The sequence below is a fragment of the Falco naumanni genome, chromosome 9 (genome assembly GCF_017639655.2).
Source record: "Falco naumanni isolate bFalNau1 chromosome 9, bFalNau1.pat, whole genome shotgun sequence".
Taxonomy (NCBI): domain Eukaryota; kingdom Metazoa; phylum Chordata; class Aves; order Falconiformes; family Falconidae; genus Falco; species Falco naumanni.
The window spans coordinates 12,616,850-12,635,826 of NC_054062.1; the positions used below are offsets into that span (position 1 = coordinate 12,616,850).

At 40.2% G+C, this 18,977-nt stretch overlaps 1 protein-coding gene across 7 annotated transcripts; it reads left to right on the forward strand.

Moving 5' to 3' along the window:
• The first annotated feature begins 961 nt into the window (after positions 1–961).
• On the forward strand, positions 962–16,900 carry ZBTB34 (zinc finger and BTB domain containing 34). Of its 7 annotated transcripts, XM_040607475.1 has the most exons (3): positions 982–1,069; positions 5,106–5,200; positions 6,397–16,900. In XM_040607475.1, the coding sequence occupies exon 3, from the start codon at positions 10,567–10,569 to the stop codon at positions 12,139–12,141; it is 1,575 nt and encodes a 524-aa protein (XP_040463409.1). In that variant the 5' UTR covers positions 982–1,069; positions 5,106–5,200; positions 6,397–10,566; the 3' UTR covers positions 12,142–16,900. The 7 variants fall into 7 exon arrangements, with proteins under 7 accessions (XP_040463408.1, XP_040463413.1, XP_040463409.1 ...); XM_040607474.1 differs by lacking the exon at positions 5,106–5,200 and having other exon boundaries at positions 962–1,069; XM_040607479.1 differs by lacking the exon at positions 5,106–5,200 and having other exon boundaries at positions 965–1,069; positions 10,620–16,900.
• The last annotated feature ends 2,077 nt before the right edge of the window (positions 16,901–18,977 follow it).

Genomic DNA, 18,977 nt, shown 5'->3' on the forward strand with positions numbered 1-18,977 from the left:
ACACTTCTCAGTCTTTGGCAGCTGTAAATGGAATACGGTACAAACAAATACATTTGCTATTGCTGTTGGTTACACTTACTGCACGCATCTAAGAACAAGCCCGAAGTATTCTGTCTGTTCAGAAGCAGTCGTTTGATTTTCTTTGGTATGTGTGAACAAACATCATTTCTGCGTCTGTAATTTAACTTTGTTATTTATGCCCTGGTCAGGATGCTCCCCTGGGCTGCTATTTTACCTGGTTACCATTCGATGTCTAATTTCTGAGGGCTGTCTTCCACGTGTTTCATAGGGAGAGAAGGACGTACCTGCAGAAGAGACAGCGTCATGTCCAAGGTTGGAGCGTGTGGCTGCGGCAGCGGTGCCCGCTGGCACCAGCCTCCGGCACTGCCCGAGCTGCCCGGCGAAGCGGAGCCGCTGCCCTCCACAAGCGGCAGCAGAGGCAGGATGAGCTCCACAGCTGCGCGCGCTGCTGCAGCCGCCCGCAGTGCCGGGGCAGCGGCGCCGGTGAAGCGGGCGCGCAGTGCGCGTGGGGGCGGCGGGCGGGGGCTGGGGCGGCCCCCCAGGCGCTGCTCACTCCGGGCCGGCCGCCCCCCGGGCGCGGGGCAGCAGCACGGCGGGCTGGGACCGCAGGCGACAGCGCCGTTCCGGGAGGGGACGCTGCCCACGTAACGCGCAGCTGGCGCGGTCGCCTCTGACGCTGTTGCGGTCTGAAACTGGCCGCTACCGGTACGTTTCCGGACGCGTGTCCCGTTCCGAAGGCGCGGGCCGTGCGAGTCCCAGGAACGGGGCTGCCCGCACGCACCGGCCTCAGCTCCAGCACAAACCTCCCACAGGTCTCCGGGGGGCGGCGCCGCAAGGGAGGCCCCGGCGTGCGCGGAACCCCGGGCGGGGCGGGACGGGGCGGGGCGGGGCGGCGGCCCCGCCTGCCGCACCGGGAAGCGGAAGCGCCGCCAGCGGAATCGGTTCCGGGTGCGAGTAGCTGTGGGAGCGGGCGGGAAGCGGCGGTGGGAGCGGGCAGGAGACGGGCCGGGCCGGGCACCCGCCATGTGAGAGACCCTGACAGCTCCAGGTGAGCAGCGGGCGGGCCGGCGCGGCGCAGCGGGCGCCCGGCCCGAGGGTCGGCGTGGCGCGCCCGCGCGGGACGGAGGCCGTTCTCCGGGGAGGGGGTCCCGGCGCGCTGACAGGCCCCGGCGGCCGCGGGACGGGCGGCCCGGACGCCGCGCAGGGCTCGGCCGCGGCCCCGCGCGGCGAACAGGGGGCCCGGTGCCGCGGCCGGCCGGCTGCCGCGGGGCCGAGCGGCGGGGCGGGCCGCCTGGCAGCGGCTCTGTCGTCGGGAGCGGCCCCGCTCGGCTCCCAGCCGCCTCTCGCCGGGAGCGGCCGTCGCGTAACCTGGGTCCGCGTCCGTAGCGCCGGTGGGCTGGCCGGTGGGCAGGGCCAGCGCGGGAGTGCCTCTGTCCTCCGCCAAGCCGAACGAGGCATAAAGCGAGCGGCAGCGGGGGCTCGGCGGGCGGAGGTCGGCGCCGTTGGCAGCCCCCTCAGCCGCCGCGGGGCCGGTAGAGGAGCTGGAAGTTCTCGGGAATGCCCGATCTCTGCAGTTGCGAAGGCCGTTCAAAATCCCTGCAGGTGTGCACAGCATACAGCTCTGGATTTGTTTTATAATAAAACAAAGTTGAGAGTGAATTTGGAGCAAGCCTGAACAGTCTCAGAAACGTCGCTGTGGGAGAGCCCGGCTGCCAGCAAGGAAAGGTGGCGCGGGACAAGCTGCGCTGCAGGTGGCACATGTCACCGAATCCTCAACGTTTGGAATCAGAACGTGCCTGTGCTTCATTGCCTGTTCAATGAGAGCTACAAAATGCTTAGTCTGTCAGAAATAACAGACTGGGAAAATACTATGAAAATGTGTTCTTCAGAGCTACTTTAAATCTACCACAAAAAATGTTGCTGGGATCTAGAGAGCGTAGCTTCTTCGTTGCTTAAAAGAAACACTGGAGCCAAAAAGTTATGATTTGATAACTTTAAAAAAAAAAAAAAGTAGACCGGTTAAAACGCATAATAATAACCAAGTATTACTTTGGTAGCAAATAATTTATTATTGTAATAGTAGAAGCTGCAAAAGCCCTGTCCCCCCTCCTTTCCTTCCCCACTTCTTAAAAGTTCTGGGTGTTTGAATATTGCAAGTTTCATCCTATCAGTTGTGGGGTTTTTATGCTGATAGTGGGTTCTCAAAGCATATGTCTCAAATATTCAGAAAATGTGGACAGTAACTATTTAGGATTACATAATAGGCATGTTACGAAATTTGTGCACAAAATAGATGTTTGTCATCATTGTAAGATCTTGCTGATTTAAAGTGTATGTATCATAAATATGCCCCCTTTTTTTATTTGTCTGTCACAGTGCTTTTGCTGATCTTGGCTATCTCCAGTTTGCCTTCTAGTAACTTTTCTTTTCTGCATTCAGAAATAGATACATACCTGTAACTGCTTTTGTAGTAACGTGGCTGCTAGAGCCAAAATTTAGAGGTTATTTGTATTGAGGTTTATAATCGTTGGGTGGAAGTATGTTTATGCATCAATAGTTGCTTCATTTTCACTCTTTTAATCACTTCCATACAGGCAAGCAATTGTGAGGAAGACAGTTTGAGAATAAGGGATGAAGGTGCCCCTTGGACTTCAGTTTCACAACTGCTTTCTTTGGATATTTGCTCAAATAAGAGGGTCCTGCGTTTTTTCTATGAAATGCTAAATATGCAATTCCAATAACTTCCCTGCTGCACCATAGTAAGGATTGAGAATAGGTTTGTAGGGTTAGCAATATGAGCATGCGTGTATGTATATACATACATATAAATTAATTGGTTTTAATTTTGATGTTAAAATCTTCCACTCCTGCAAGTGGTTTTCTATTCCTCATGTTGTGAATGTTGGCGAGGTAAAAATCAATCCTTTTCAGTTTTTGTTAGCTAAAAGCATAGGAGTTTAATGTGTTTCTCACCCATGCAAATGATGGGATTGTGTTCTCTGACACTTCAGCAGGGCTTGCCTGACAGACACAAGCTTTACTCTTGATTTTGCTGTAGATGTTAAGTACTTTGAGTAGAGTATCGCCTCTCTGTCTGCAGAGGAGGAATAACAACACTGACTTTCACTGTGGTGTTCAGATATCTACTGATGAAAGTGTGCAAGAGCTAAGTTTTGTAGTAACTACATGTCAGCCTGTGCTAACTGGCTTCACTTTCTGAGGAAACTGGGGGATTCCTGCATTTTTATGAGGTAATGTAGTGAGGTGTTTAAATTATTGTGTAGTTTCCACTACTATAACAGATTCTGTATTTCAGTCTAAAATAGAAGTGAAGCAGACTCATTTCCAAAGATGTTTTCTGAAGAGTAACAAGACACATTCACCTTTTTATTGTATGCTTTACTACAGATAATTCACTATTTCAAGTTTTGGCCAAACTGTCTGTATTTCCTTTGATTCTAGCGGGCATTTAAGCTTAGGTCAGACTTTCCCAAGACTTAACACAGCTTGTGAATTAGGTCTATAGAATGATTTGTGAATGGTTAACATTTGGAGGAATGAGGATTTGAAATCCTGTTTTGTTAGGAAATAAACTATTGTTTCTATAGCCAGGTAGTTATGAGAGACATGGTCGTTTCCGTAAGATTGCATTGCTCTGTTACTGGCCTACTGGAAAAGTAGATCAGTTCTCATTTAGGGTTTGGGGTTTTTTTGGATGGATTTTCTGTAGACTGTTCAAAATGCTACTGAACTTAACAGAAGTATGGGCAGGGAGTTTATATGTAAACACAGGCTTGTGCTAGCTGTTTTAAATCATACTGGCAGTTTTATTTACCTGTTAGAGGCAAATTTAACGGAATGATGAGTTGAACTGAGCTGGAAAGAGTTTTGAGGTTGCTGTAGATGTAAAAGATGCCAAAAGATTCTATTGGAGAAGCTGCAAACAAAACAAAACTTCATGCTACAACAGAAGTATTAACAGAATTTTCTGTTATTCTGTAGCGTCTCTTAGGATCCGTGTATCAACTCTTTGTTAAACTTCCATCTGAGCCCATGACAGTTTATTTATCCTGAGAGTCCAAATTTTCACATTTATATGCAGCATTTTCTCTAGTTGTACTCTCCAGTGTGTCGAAGTTTAAATATGTTCTAATGAGTTTAAAAACAAGTAATACAAATCAACCTAAGCAAAGATTGTTGTTTGAGTTATTCTTCTATGGATAATAATGCTTCTAGAATTCAGCTTTGTAATTCTCTGGAAACCAAGAGTCCACAAAGGAAGAGTATAAGTAATAGTGATTTAGGAAATTATCTTGTTGGACATGACAAATACTTGAGCAGTGAAGTCCATACTTGTTTGATGTTATATTCAAGGGAAGCTTTGAAAGAAAATGGATGAAACTGTCACTTTATGTGTTCAAGGAGATTCTTGCAATTTTACCACCAATCTTAAAGCCTATTGCTATGTGTCATTAATTTCTTTGGTTTTAGTTAACAGTCATGTGCATGTGAATTACTGCTACGAGATTAAGATGTAGGTGACCAAATTCAAAAAGAGTAAAGTTTTCAGTTTTTTACTTACTGTTGTGCTCTGATTTATGTGATGTTATGTTAAAAAAGCGTTTAAATGTTAGTTCTATGTAGTGCTGTCAGTTTAGAAAAATCTAGTTAGTACACAAAGACTTATTTTATGTATCACTTCCATTAAGCTCCAGTTGTTCTCTTAAGTATCAAGTAGAAACATTTCCCCCAGTCATCTTTTCTGTGGTTTAAAGGAGTTGTTTTCAATTTGTAAATATATATGTCTATGAATGTCTATCATTTTAGTGCACAAATTACATGGAGAAGTGTGTCGTTAGGTATATTTTCCGTCACCAGGAGGATGCCTCTGGCAGTGTGTTGTATAGACCACAAAATAGACTGCATGAATGAGCTGAAAATACACAAGGCTCTACTTTTATTATTTTTTGTGTGTTTATAAAAAAGACTCTAGTGCAATTGATCTATATTAAAAAAGAGTAGTATCTGATTATCTCACTTGAGATAAATAGGAAATAATTTAGTCTCCTTCATGATCTTTAAAGGCTGGAGAGTTCTTAAGAAAACGGCTGCTTGAATTTAGGAAGAACTGATGCAAAAAAACAGCACTACATATCTACATAGTACTGCTTATATTATTGTAAGTGTGTTGTAGTTCTGCACAAAATTATCTCAATTGTTGGGAAAGTAGCCTTTTTTTCTTTTGGTTTGTTGTTTTGTTTTTTTGGGGTTTTTTTTATGACTACAATATTAAAATATGTTTTCTAGCTGTAGAGAAGCTTACCATACTTCAGGGGCCAGATTTTTAGTGAAGCAGCAGCGCTGTGTGTCATCACGCTATGTGAGGCCATCCGAGGGTACTGTGTCTTGACTCTTAAAAGATAATATAATTCTTTACTCTTATGAGAGGTGTAAACTGGTAAAAAATTATATGATCAGTTTCTTCCCTGTTTTCAGAGATTATTTAAATTGGACTGTCTTAGACATGCCCCTAGACTGCAACAGATCTGATTGTAGCCTTAATTTGGTACAACTAGCATTAATTACTGCGGCTGCTGTAATCTGAACACTAAGGCAAGTGCAGACTGAAAGGAGTGTGAGGAAGATTTTTGCCCTAAAACTTCCATGATCACAGCTGATAGGATTACATTGCTAGGCTAAAAAATCTCTTGAATGATAATACATTTTTGCAGTGATGGTGCAGTAACTACTGAACCCTACAAAATGCAAGGGAGGAGTGCACTGATTTATAAATATGCCTGTTTCCTTTCTTGCTTTTTCTGTGTTCTGAGTAGTAATGCATGGAGTATCTGTTCCTGGTGTCACGGAGCACTTTTTTTTGTTTCAGTCTTAATATTCATTATGACTATCCTAACTTTTCTATGTATTTCTGTTTTCAGACACATGCTACAGCAGTAATCATTTATCATGTGTGTTTTTTCCCCAAGGAACCCACGTTGCTGAGCTAACTAAAGAAAATGCAAGGGATCTTTTCTCACACCTTTGTGTGAGTTAAAATGAGCATAATTTTATCATGCATGTGTCTACGAGAACAGCAAATCATACATCAGTGAGTGAATGAAATTAAACAGGTGCAGACTTAGAAGCAGAAACTAATACGACATTGGCAGACACACAGCTTCGTGTTGTAGTTATATGATGCTTCCCTGCTGCTACTGTATGATGTCAGTAAAATTAAATACCAAATGTGTTTTGTCACCATCTATTCTTGTTTTTTAAGTGAAATAAGAGCTTTCATAGAACATAATTTTTAAAGTAAGTTTCTTCTGAAATCTAATGAGAAATGTTAAATGCATATCACTCTCATGTTCACAGGTTACTTCAATGAACACTTTTGTTTGAAGACATAGGGCAGCGATCCACTACTAGTAAACTCGTACTATGGTCTGCGTTTGCTGTATAAGACCCTGATGAATAAATGTAATACAGACGCAAAGAGAACTGATATGATGCTTTTGAGTGTGACTGGATCATCTCCTACAGAAATAGACAGGAGGCTCAACACAGAGCCCTGCTAAGACTTAGTGAACTTAGTTCTGGGCAGTGCTTTAAAATCAGAAAGCTTTCAGCCAATGTCTTGGACACATAATATCTGTGAAAAACTGAAGCACTTTCATCTACTTACTCGCAGGAGAGTTGAGAGAGGACCTATTCATAGACAGGTGTCCAGAGGTGAACTTAAATTTTACAGGACTTTAACGTAACATTACACTATCCCACAATCAGGGGAGCAAGCCAAAGCAAGACAAAATGCATTACTTTTGAACAGTGAGAGTACCTAACATTGCTATGAGTTGTCTTGGTTCTCACTACCTCCCAAATGGTTGAGTCTGTATAATACAAATAAAATTGTCTTCATTCTGAACTACTATACTGTGGTCCTGGACCTAAAGAACACAGGTTACTTCTGTATGTGCTGAAATATGGAAGGTGCTGGACGTGATTTCTGAATATACATTAATTATTTTTTTCTTCACCTCTGCTAATTCTATGTTGTGATGTAAATTATATTCTTACTGCTCCGGGAAGCAGAGCTTCCTTATGACTGTCTGGTTAACTGTAGTGATAATTTTTTTCTTCAGAGCATACAGTGGATGTGTCCAAAGTTAATTTGTGTTTTAGAGTACCTTTCTGCTTCGGTTTAATGCTACTCACCTCACCCCAAAAGAGAAGAGGTTAGGGAGACACATTTCAATTTGGAGAAAGCTGTTAAAAAATAGGGCATTTCTAATTAGCTTTTTCAAACTGTAGTGATCTCCCAGGACTGTTTCAGAAATACTTCAACCATAAATCATAAAGTCTTGAAAGAACTACTGGCCTGCCAGCACTGATGAATAATTGAGTATTGTTACGGTACAGTACCCCACTGAACAGTATTTTGGTTAATTCTACTGGAATTTGATTATGGAACTGCTAACTTGATTCTGTATACAAATAAAATAAAACCTTCTTGTGTATGGGAATATAACCTAAAGATTACTTTTATTTTCTAGATAGTGACATTGGGGATTTATGTGAATAAATAAGATCGTTCTTCTAATCATTATTCATCAATAAAACATTGGTAGTGGTGCCTGCTTCTCTGACATGTGTAATGCCCAGATTTTTCCCCGGGTCTTGCCTTCCCAAATCGATGCAAGAAAGTGGGGGAGCCTGGTACTAAACCCAGCAAAATTACTGCAGTCTGCGCTGTTCCTGCTACAGTCCCGCCTACTCCTGAACGTGGTGTTCATTGGCAACCTCGTCAGTTCCAGGACCTTTTCAGCTAGAGATTGCAGAGTTTGGCTGAAAGCGAAAGAAGGTTTCCCTTCTGTCAAGTGCTGCTGCTGTTCAAAATTTTTGTTATTTAACCCCAGCTTTCTACCGATGTTTTCAAGATCACAGGAAGCATGCATCTTCAAGGAAGAAACTAAGGTGGAAAAGTAGTCACAAGTGCGTGCTGTAGCTTGTTCACTTTCTTTTTTTAAGAGCAGATGGGTATAGAAACTCGTTGTCCTTAATTCATTCCTTCTGTCTGGACTAGTGCTAGTGGTGACAGTTTGTATTTTAATACTTTGTCTTAAGCTCTCCATTTTGTTGAGTAGGAGCCCCTAGGGAAATATAGGGCAAGGAAGAAGGCTGCTTTCTATAAATGACAAACTTTCTGTACGTTCTAGACACAAACCCCCGAGTCTTTCTGATGGGATTTGTGTGAGACTTGACCAAGATCTGGTTCCTTAGTTCAAGGATCTGAAATGATGCAGGAACAACAAATTATTGCTGCTGGGGACTGGTCTTTTAGTTTGTACGCAGTCCTCAGCCTAGGTAACGTGTCACTTCAGGTCAACAAAAGCTCTTCCTCCACTTAGCAAGGAGAAGCTTAATCAGGGATGTTTTCATGTTGCATCTGTGCATAGTTCATAAGCCCCACAAATTAAAGGTAATGACCTATGTTGGGTTTTTAAGGGAGCCTACTGCCCTGTTAAATGAGAGTGAAGTTGGCAAACATGGGGAGACTTCTGTCTTCCCCATGGAGTGGATGTATCTGCTAGGGACTGGAACAGTGGTCCTCTGCACAACATGCAGGGATGCTCAGAATAACAAGGGTAAACCGCACTGTTCAGTTGGGGTTGGTTTGTGTAATACTTGATTTCTGACCTATGTCTGACTTGCATCAGCTCACAAGCTCCAAATCATTTTGTAGCTTTGTTCGCTGAATAAAAACTGTCCTGCCAAAGCTATCTTTGTATACATGGCTGCGATCTTACCACTTTCTGGTTTATTCCTTTTCTCCTTCATCAGAGAAAAGAACATACAAAATGTCTTTTCCCCTGCTTTTACGTAACAACTATAACATCTCAAATGAAGTCTGATTTGCCCATTTTAATCTATGACACATTGGTAATTTACAGAACATGTTTAGCAACTCTGATAACCTTTTGAATGCTCTGTGAGAGCTTTTGACAGTTCTCTAGATCAGACATAATATTAGTCAAGTCAGGAAGCTGGCTGTCCTGGTTCTCTGCTGAAGAGACACTCCATTTGTGAAGATTATGAATGTTAGTTTTGAGCGACAGCTGATACAGCTCCATTTCTTCCTTGTAGAGGCTTTTTATCATATTCCTGCCTGTTGATTTTGTTTTTAGAGTGCCTGAATTTTCATAATTTGATTTAAATTGTTCATGTGTCCCATTACAGCATGTAACATAAGACATAAATAGGAAAAAAAAATAATCCACTAGTGTGTTGTGATACATTGGACATGCTTCCTGCATCAGAAGTCAATGGATGATGTTGAGATCAGTTTGTTCAATTGGAAAAGCAGGTATGGTGGCAATACTATGTGTTTGGACTTCTACATTAATAAGAACAAGGATAGCAATAAAAGACTGCAGATTCTTGGGCACTTAATTGGGGGCCCAGTCTTGGAAATGTAAGGTGATGTCTGCTGCAGATAGACACTCTCAAGGGGGCAAGTGTGTGTGTGTTTTATAATACTCTGAAAAACCGGTAAACTGTTTTTCTTTAGATCTTGTCTTGAAATGTATACACTTCTCTATAGCCTCTTGGAACATCCTTTCCCTGAGTATCAGGCAAGTTTGAGTTACCTACCCATGGCTTTTGAGTTAGGTTAGAATTTAAATGTCAGATCACTTCCGCTAGGAAACCACTGCTGTGTCAGATGAGCTTCAAAGTTCACATCATGGTTTATAAAAAAAAAACCCAAAACCTAAAATCACAAAAGGAAAAAAAAAAAAAGAAAGTCTGTGGGTGGCTCTAATGCTTTTCCTTCAAATGCTGCCTCCCATTGATGCAAATTCAATATTATCTGGGAACCTCTGACACACTGGGTAAATAGTTTGGAATTGAGTCCACGAGTAAAATGTTTCCTTTCACTAGGTTTTCCTTATTTTGTGATGTGAATATTGAAAGATTGATTTTTACTTTTTAAAAATAATGATTGAGATTGTTTTCTAAGAAGGTAAATGTTTAAACAGAAATGTCATTGGTGTAGTATATTCATTGCCTCTGAAATCAGTTTGACTTATCTAGGCCTAAGGAATGGTGTTTTTTTAAAATATTTGTGTGTGTGTATGCAGACACACACACACACATATGTGCCTGTGGCTTTTCTTTGGCAGGTTTTTCAAACTTGATGAAGCACCTTCCACAGATCATTCTTGGGCAATTTAACAATGCAGTTTCCTGCAAGTGTCAATGTATTATCTGGCTTGAACACCTACTAAAGATTCTGAAGCTTTTACATTGTCTAGTGACTATGAAATTACTCTTTTGGGAGGGTGGGTGTATGTCTGCAGTTCTTAGCAGAAACTGGACTTAGACCGTCCCAGGGAGTCTGTGATGTATTATGAGCAATTGAATTGTGACTGTTGCAGAGGGATAATTCAAATTACAGAAATGCAAGAAATGGGTAGATTCTCTTGTAACGCACCTTAAACAGATCTGGTGATTTAACTTCAGCAGGTGCAAGCATTTATTTTTGAAATGGAAAACTCTGTATTCACTCTCAGTTGTAAATCTTCTCATTTTTCTTTCAGATTACTCTTTACATCAGTAGAAATGGACAGCAGCAGTTTCATTCAGTTTGATGTGCCCGAGTACAGCAACACTGTTCTGAGCCAGTTAAATGAACTCCGCTTGCAAGGAAAGCTATGTGACATAATTGTGCATATTCAGGGTCAGCCATTTCGAGCCCATAAAGCTGTCTTAGCTGCCAGTTCTCCGTATTTCCGTGACCATTCAGCATTAAGCACCATGAGTGGCTTATCAATATCAGTTATTAAAAATCCCAATGTTTTTGAACAGTTGCTTTCTTTTTGTTACACTGGAAGGATGTCCTTACAGCTGAAGGATGTTGTTAGTTTTCTAACTGCAGCTAGCTTTCTACAGATGCAGTGCGTCATTGATAAATGCACACAGATATTGGAGAGTATTCATTCAAAGATCAGTGTTGGTGATGTTGACTCTGTCACTGTTGGTGCTGAAGAAAATTCAGAAAATCGCAATGGAGTTAAAGACAGCAGCTACTTTGCCAACCCTATTGAGATATCTCCCCCCTATTGCTCTCAGGTGCGACAGTCAACAGCAGGCAGCGATCTTAGGATGGAAACTACTCCAGGCAAAACTCTACGTAGTCGTCTGCAAGAAGAAGGGCATTCAGATCGAGGAAGCAGTGGGAGTATCTCTGAATATGAGATTCAGATTGAAGGTGATCATGAGCAAGGAGACTTGATAGTAAGGGAAAGTCAGATTGCAGAGGTGAAAGTTAAAATGGAGAAGTCTGACAGGCCAAGCTGCTCTGATAGCTCTTCCCTTGGTGATGATGGATATCATACTGAAATGGTGGATGGAGAGCAAGTGGTGGCAGTAAATGTTGGTTCCTATGGGTCTGTCTTACAACATGTTTATTCGTTTACCCATGCCTCATCACAGGCTACAGGTGTGTCTGAAACCTTCGGAAGCCTGAGCAATACGAGTCCTTCGAGGTCAATGCTGAGCTGTTTCAGAGGGGGTCGCGCACGCCAAAAACGGGTATCCACTGGTCACTTGCATAGTGATGTTCAGGGCTTGGTGCAAGGGGCTGACAGCGAATCCATGGTGAGTAACCCAGGATATGAAAACAGTCCACGGGAAAGAAATACAAGAGGTCATTGGTACCCATACAATGAGAGGCTAATTTGTATTTACTGTGGGAAGTCCTTCAACCAGAAAGGGAGCCTTGATCGACACATGCGATTGCACATGGGAATAACTCCTTTTGTGTGCAAGTTTTGTGGGAAGAAATATACCCGCAAGGACCAACTTGAGTATCATATTCGTGGTCACACAGATGACAAGCCCTTTCGCTGTGAGATCTGTGGAAAATGTTTTCCTTTCCAGGGTACACTAAACCAGCATTTGCGAAAAAACCACCCTGGGGTAACAGAAGTAAGAAACAGGGTAGAGTCTCCAGACAGAACAGAAGCATTTGTGGAACAGAAAGTAGATAATGATGCTTCAGCTTCTGAAGCTATGGATTCTAGTATGGAAATTCATGCAATGTCTAACACATCTGATTAAAATACTACATTCTAAGTGCAACACAAACAAGCACATTACTAATGTATTTTTAAAATATTTTATTCTTTTAGTAATCTTCAGTACAAGTATAACAGCCTTTTAATTTTCCCAACCTTCTGGAAATCAGTTTGAAATGGTTTCTGGAGAAGACTACATAAGTATTCTTGAGGCTGGGTTGTTTGTTTTGTTGTGGTTTTTTTTCCCCACTTTTGAAGATGCTCAAAATACAAGACAGTGTGCTGGGGAAAGGATAGGAAGAGTCTGCTGAAGTGTCCCTACTGGTTGATCTGGCAAGACACAAATTCCAGTGGAGAAAGATATTAGAATAAGATTGGCAGCTCTGCTGGATACACAAAGAAGCTGTAATTTTCCTTATTTTATTTCTTAAGTCCTGTTGCTGGTAATGAGTTGCACAGCAGTGGGGAGAGAGAATATTATAGCTTTGATTCCTTCTGTGTGTCACGATGAAATCTGTTTGCTTTTACTAACTGTTTTTGGTAGTTAGTCTGTTTATATATATAAATTTGCTTTATATATATAAAATGCTTTCACTTTTCCTATTCTGGTTGAGGTGAACGTAAAAGTATGTCAAGGTTTATACATGTACCACTCTTTCAACTGCTAGGTCTCCTCTCTGCTTAGGATTTAGGACTTCAGACTTTGGGAGGATGGTTTTGGTTTTAAAAGAATGTTGTTTGGTTTTCATTTTCTTAAACTATTACTTTGTGTGCAAAAGTGAGCAAAGTGAATTATCTTTTTTTAATAGCTTTGCTTTATAACATATGTAAACCAAATGCCATAAATCTATTAAATTATGGTTAAATTGTTGAGGGGTTTTGTTGTCTAGAATGCAAGCTGGACAACCTGTGGTGCTGACCTTTTTATATATATAGAGATAGATATATATATATATATAAAAAAAAAATATTAGCAAACCTAAAAGTAGCATTGTGGTTTTAAGTGTGTTTTTACTGGCCTCAGAATCTACCTTCATTTCGTACTGTAGAACCATACCAGGTAATTAAATTTAACTTCATCACTCTTCATGGTTGGTTAAAACCTGAGAGAGATGATGTAGTTTAAACTACAGTATTTCCAAGCAGTGTTTTAATAGGTCTCTTCACAGAGAGCTGTTTTCAGGTGCACATTGACTTCCTACTTAAAGCTCCAAGTGATATGTCAGCACTTGGAATTTGTACTTTTTTTTGTATTAAAAAAAAAAAAAAAAACAACAAATACTCTATGGGAATTTCGAGCAATATGTCTGTTATTTCTTGTGTGAGTATTACAGAGTTGCTATGGCTTCCCTACTATTTTCAGTGGTTGTTTTCTGCATAAAGGAACTACCAACAAATTTAAAAATACTCTTAAATCTTTCTGTTTCACCAAATTATTTTTTTTAATACGGTGCTAACTTCATCATTTAGGTCAGTATAATATACAAAATGTGAAACATAACAGTAACAGTTAAGCGAAAGCAAAAAAAAAAATCCCCCCAAAACAAACTAACAAACCCAAAACAAACAAACAAACCACAACAAAAACACAATAGCTTAAGAGACCTCAAAAGCATGAACCGGCAAACACTACTGTGTAAAATTTTACCTGATGAACAGAATTAAATTAAGCACATGCTTCTTTAAAATACAGGTTTTCTATAATTGGGCCTTACGTTTGTTTGGCAACTATTGAAAATACATCTGTGAACATGCTGTTAAACTCCTGAAATTTACAAAATGAAAGCTCATTCCTAAATTACAGGAAAGCAAAAAGGGTAGGTTTGCTATCTTGTGAAGCTTTTTTGGCTCCTGTGAAGTTGGGACGTATTTGTGCAGTAGCTTTATTAAATACACTAGTTCTTAATATTGTGACAGTCTGCAATAAGAATTAATTTCATTAAATACAAATTTACAGTATAAACCCCACCTGCTCCACTGGAGCAGTTTCAGTTCAGTTGAGTACATAATTTGCCTCTTTGTCCTAAAACTGCCTAAATAAAGAGGTAGAAGGTGGGAGATGTTTGTTTCCATGTTTCTCTCCTTGAAGCAACAAGAGAACTTTTGGTTCCGGTAAGGGAAAGTGTATGTCTGTGTCTAGGGAAGGTAGTCTATATGTTTACCCACTTAAAAACATGTTGGTGTTTCTGATACTGTTTTTTTTCCTAAATGTTTGTTTTGAGTAATTAAATGAAAAAAAAAAAAAGTGTTTTGATAAATTAAGTTTGAGACATGCAAAATCCAAGAAATGTACAGTTATTCTTAACCCTTTATCTTGGACCTGTGCTGTGGTGCCTTTGGTGTGACTTTTTCCATGGAAGTATGAGTTGAGGATAGCAGGATATGGGTACTGATTTTATATTTCTTGAATTTCTCTGTGTCACAATCTTAACATTATTTAAATCTAGTTCTTTGTATTTGTAAATGTATTCAAATGGTTTGAGTTTACCAAAGAGTGACTTATCCAAAATTGTCTCTGACAAACACAAACAAAAAACCAACATCACTTTGATTGTACAGGTTCAGGTTCAAAACATTGCAACGTGACTGTTAAGGGGCAGGAAATGATGACTTTTTCTAAAAAATCATGATTCAGCAGTTTGTAAATTCTGCTTGCTCCTCTTTGTGTCGATACGCCATTTACCCTTTCCACTGCTAGCAGTGTTAATAATTATCAAGCCATAACACAGTACTGTAAAGTTCAGCAGTGCTTCAAAGGATGCATACGTAGGTGAGCATAAAACATCATCAAGCATTACATTTACACTTACAAAGTGTGTGACTCTGGTAGAAAACGAACTTCAAACCTGGCAACAGCAATTAAATTGTGCCTTGTCACATAATGGTATGCCAGGATTAACATTCTCATGAAACATGAAGCATTATCTGATTGAAGTTCATTTCACAAGTCCACCAAAACAGAGTATGCTGTGTTATTTTAAGTGAATTAACAGAAGTACTGTACAGTGTCTTTTGTCTCTGTACAGTTTTAAGTTAGCACAGAGCTGTTACACATTTCATGTACAATAAATGCAGAAGTCAATAAAATATGTGAAGAAATATTTGACAGCAAAATAAATCATGAAATTATATAGGCTGGTTCATAATTGAGTCTCTTCTTAATCTACCTTTTTAATTATAGACAAATGTGAAAACAGTGACAGTGTCCTTTCCTCTAGATGTTTAACCTGTTATGACAAACTGTGAAAATAGAGGATTTTATACCTTTGCTAATGTTTGTGGTTTTAAACAGTTATTTTAGTTTTCTTAATCAGTTATCTTCCATATTATTTCTTTTAAACTTGTAAATACATTTAGAAAACAGCTTTGTAAATACAGTATATTAAGAGTTCAGTTTGGTCAATAAGGCCTCAAGTTTGGCTCTGCTTTTTTAGTGTGAAATCTTTCAATAGCATAAAGGATACTGTCAATTCACTGTTCAGCAGAATATACTGTAGGCCTAAATTGATAGTTCTTAATGCAGTCTTCCCGAGCATAAATTCATGTTTTGTGCTGAAGCCTTTGGTTTACTTTTAGACAAAACAATAAGGCCTCTTAATATGTTTTGGCTGAATTATGGGAAGAATAGCAGGAATAAAATCAAGGGCTGGGAAAAGATTGAATGAGCTTTACCTTTAAATATATATATATATATATATTATTTGAATTTTTGTATTAGTTTACTGTGATTCTTTTATTGTCATTTTTCTAAACAGGTTTCATATGAAACCATTGAAAGGGACTCAAATATGCAACACCTAATCTATTTTCCAAGGGAATTTTACCCTTGAATGGTGCTTTTTGACTGGTCAGGGTTATTTATTAAATTTTATATTTGAAAGTATTTGGGGAATTATGTAAATTCTTTATATGGATCTGTTTATTTCATGAATTGTAAATTTCATAATACTCAGTGATTAAATTGGAAGTTTCGTAAAGTCATTCAAAATGTTCAGTTTATAATCTGTGTGCATTTTACATATATTTTAACAAGTGCCAGAATAGTTGTATTTAATATTGTAGATTTAATACTACTTGCACATCCCTGTGACAGCATTAACTTAAGTTACGCAAGTTTACATGTAAAAAAAAAAAAAAAAAAAAAGCTAAACAAACAAGTAAGCCTGGGACACATGTTCCTGTATTTCTTCAGGGGATGTGAAGCTAAGTATCAGTAGCTGAGCAGGTTTGCTTCTAGTTTATGCAAGTAACTCCTGCTATGGTAGATACCATAAACTGCTGTCTCCCATTTACATATGCTATGAATTCAGCCTTTGGGCTTGCGTTGCAAGCCTCTGGTTGTGTATCTGATTAGAGGTAGAGCTCTTGCACGATTTTAACAGTGTTTCGTTTCTGACTGAAAAATTGTATTTTTAAATAACTTTTATTTGTATGGTTGTTTTTCATGATAAATAATTGAACAGTTTGAATGACTTGACTTGTTGTCATTATCTTGCAATATAAACCGGTAACCTCACAACTCCACACTTCATCACCATATGAAGTAAATGAAGCTAGCTAAGCTGATGCTGTAACAATTAATAACTTGCCATTAAGGATTATTTTATAGCATGAATTTTAAAATATTTATTCAAATGATATTTTACTCTTGTATTCACTTTGTTTTTAGATTTGTGACATGAATATTTCAGTGCTGCTTTATTTTGTTCTGATGAATTTGTTTCTTGCTTGTAAATTGCTTTTTTTATGGTATAAAGTCAATGGGAATTGCTGTTTGTAAATTAAAATGCTTCTAGAGCAAATCTATGGTGTCAGTGTCTACATTTAGATATTTAATTACCAAGGGACTTGCATTTTAGATGCTTTCCCTGTAGTGTTGTAAAAAGTTGTGGTTTAATACTCATGTACCAACTAGGAATCTAAAAGCTTTAGAGACAAACTACTCTTGAAGTTTCTCTTTTTTGCCAGCATTGCTTCTTTAGTTCTGACCGGATGATCATTCGAGTTTTGTGCTCCAAAACCTTGTCCAATTCTCAAAGCAAAGCAAAACACTTGCCTGGGTGACAAGCCAGAGGCAAGTCAGTTGGGTAGGATGGTAATGTTTAATTTCCACAGCAGCATCTGCATTTTATGTTATGCCAGATGTAACAGTAGAGCTAATACTGTTCTTGGTGAGCGTAGGGTACAGCTTCTAGCCCACAAGCCAGAATTTAACACAAGTAGCCAGCAACTGCTTCGTTACTTTCAGCTGATAGTGCAGTCTTGACTCGTTTCGTGGCAGCTGGCTGTCGGCAGCTCGTGTAAGTGCCTTTGTAACAAGCAGCTTCTTGGAGGAGTTAATACATCCTCAACCAAGTTGTATACTAATGCTGGGTCTCTGAGCAAGACCAACCTTTCCTGGGACAACTGGAATTTTGCAGAAAGAATTTTTGCTTTAGATTCATGGAAACAAAGCCAATACTGTTAAATTTGGTTAAAATTCACCAACATTGTTGCCAGTTTTCCATTGTGTATCAGATGTATGCCAGCAAAGACTTTTGTTCTGTAATAAAGCTGAATTAAATTTAAATGAGTTTTAAACTCACAGGGCAGCAGAGGGTGTATTTGTGTAACACTAATGCAGCTGAAGGGTATCATTATCTTGGCCGGCTGTGGGGTTTTGGGGGGTGGTGGTTAGCTGGCTGGTCCCCTGAGACCCTGGTGGGCAGATTCAGAATGACTGTTTTAGCAAAACATCTGTTCAAATCCCCTTGCTTACTAAGGTCTGAAAAGCGATGCAGAACCGGGTAAACAAGACGTGACTGTTAGGAGAAGAATAAATGTGATGTTGCTTTTACCCTGAGAGCAGAGACAGAACCCAGCATACTTACACTCCCCTCCACACTTGGTTTGGTTTGGTTGGTAGAAGTCTTTCATCCTGCAGGTCACCATTGTGGGTAGAAATAAGATGCAGCAAGGTTGTGTCCGTGGAACTTGATGCAGTTAACTTTTAAAGCCAAGCTGCTCACCAGTTCCTTCAGAAAATATTTGCTGTGTTTCCTTTGTTACACATTTCTACCCCCCCACCAGCAGCAGAAGCAGATGTAGCTGTTCCCTGTGCACACTTGTGAGTTGGGAAGAGTGTGAGCTGACATGACCCTCAGCAGCTGTGTTATAAGCATCCTGGATTTGTTTACAGCAGACAGCCCGTGGGCGGGATGCTGGTGCAGATGTCACACCACACTGGGCACCTTGTCGAAATCACTTTTAGCATGCAAGTAGGCAGAGGGGGCTGCACCGCAGCGCAGCATCGGTAACAGGCCCCAGTATCAGTGATTTCTGTTTGAAGGCAAGTGGAAAGTGGCCTCCGTGATACGGCTGGCTGCTTTGTACTTGCTTTAGTCAAGCAAAACAAACAGGCTGTATTTTGCTTACAACGCTATGCAAGTACAATCCAAGTTAGGAGTTCTAGATAAATTTACCCTTTAGAACAGACACTGTTCCAAAGGGCACCAAACTTCTTGGGAGCGATGGGGGAAGGGAAAGTAACATGGAACTTCTTTCACATAGAAGTGGTACATGTCTGGTGTTTCTGGAAATGCGGTTTCCAGTGAGAACAGAGTGTATATCTTTGCACCATCAGAGCAACACACATGCATCGTGCGTGCAGCAGCATCTGGGTCAGGTGCCCTGTAGCATGAGAGGTACTGTGAATTGTAAAGGTAACTTAAATTGTTAATGAAATAAAACATTCTTTCCTTTAAATTGCATCTTTTCCAGGACATTGAAAAATTGTATTATTTTGAAAAGCACAAAATTGTAGCTCTAGCACAATGTAAATATGGCACTATGGGTAGCGGTGAACTACTGGTCCTGGTCACCTGTCCCTGAATGTAGTGG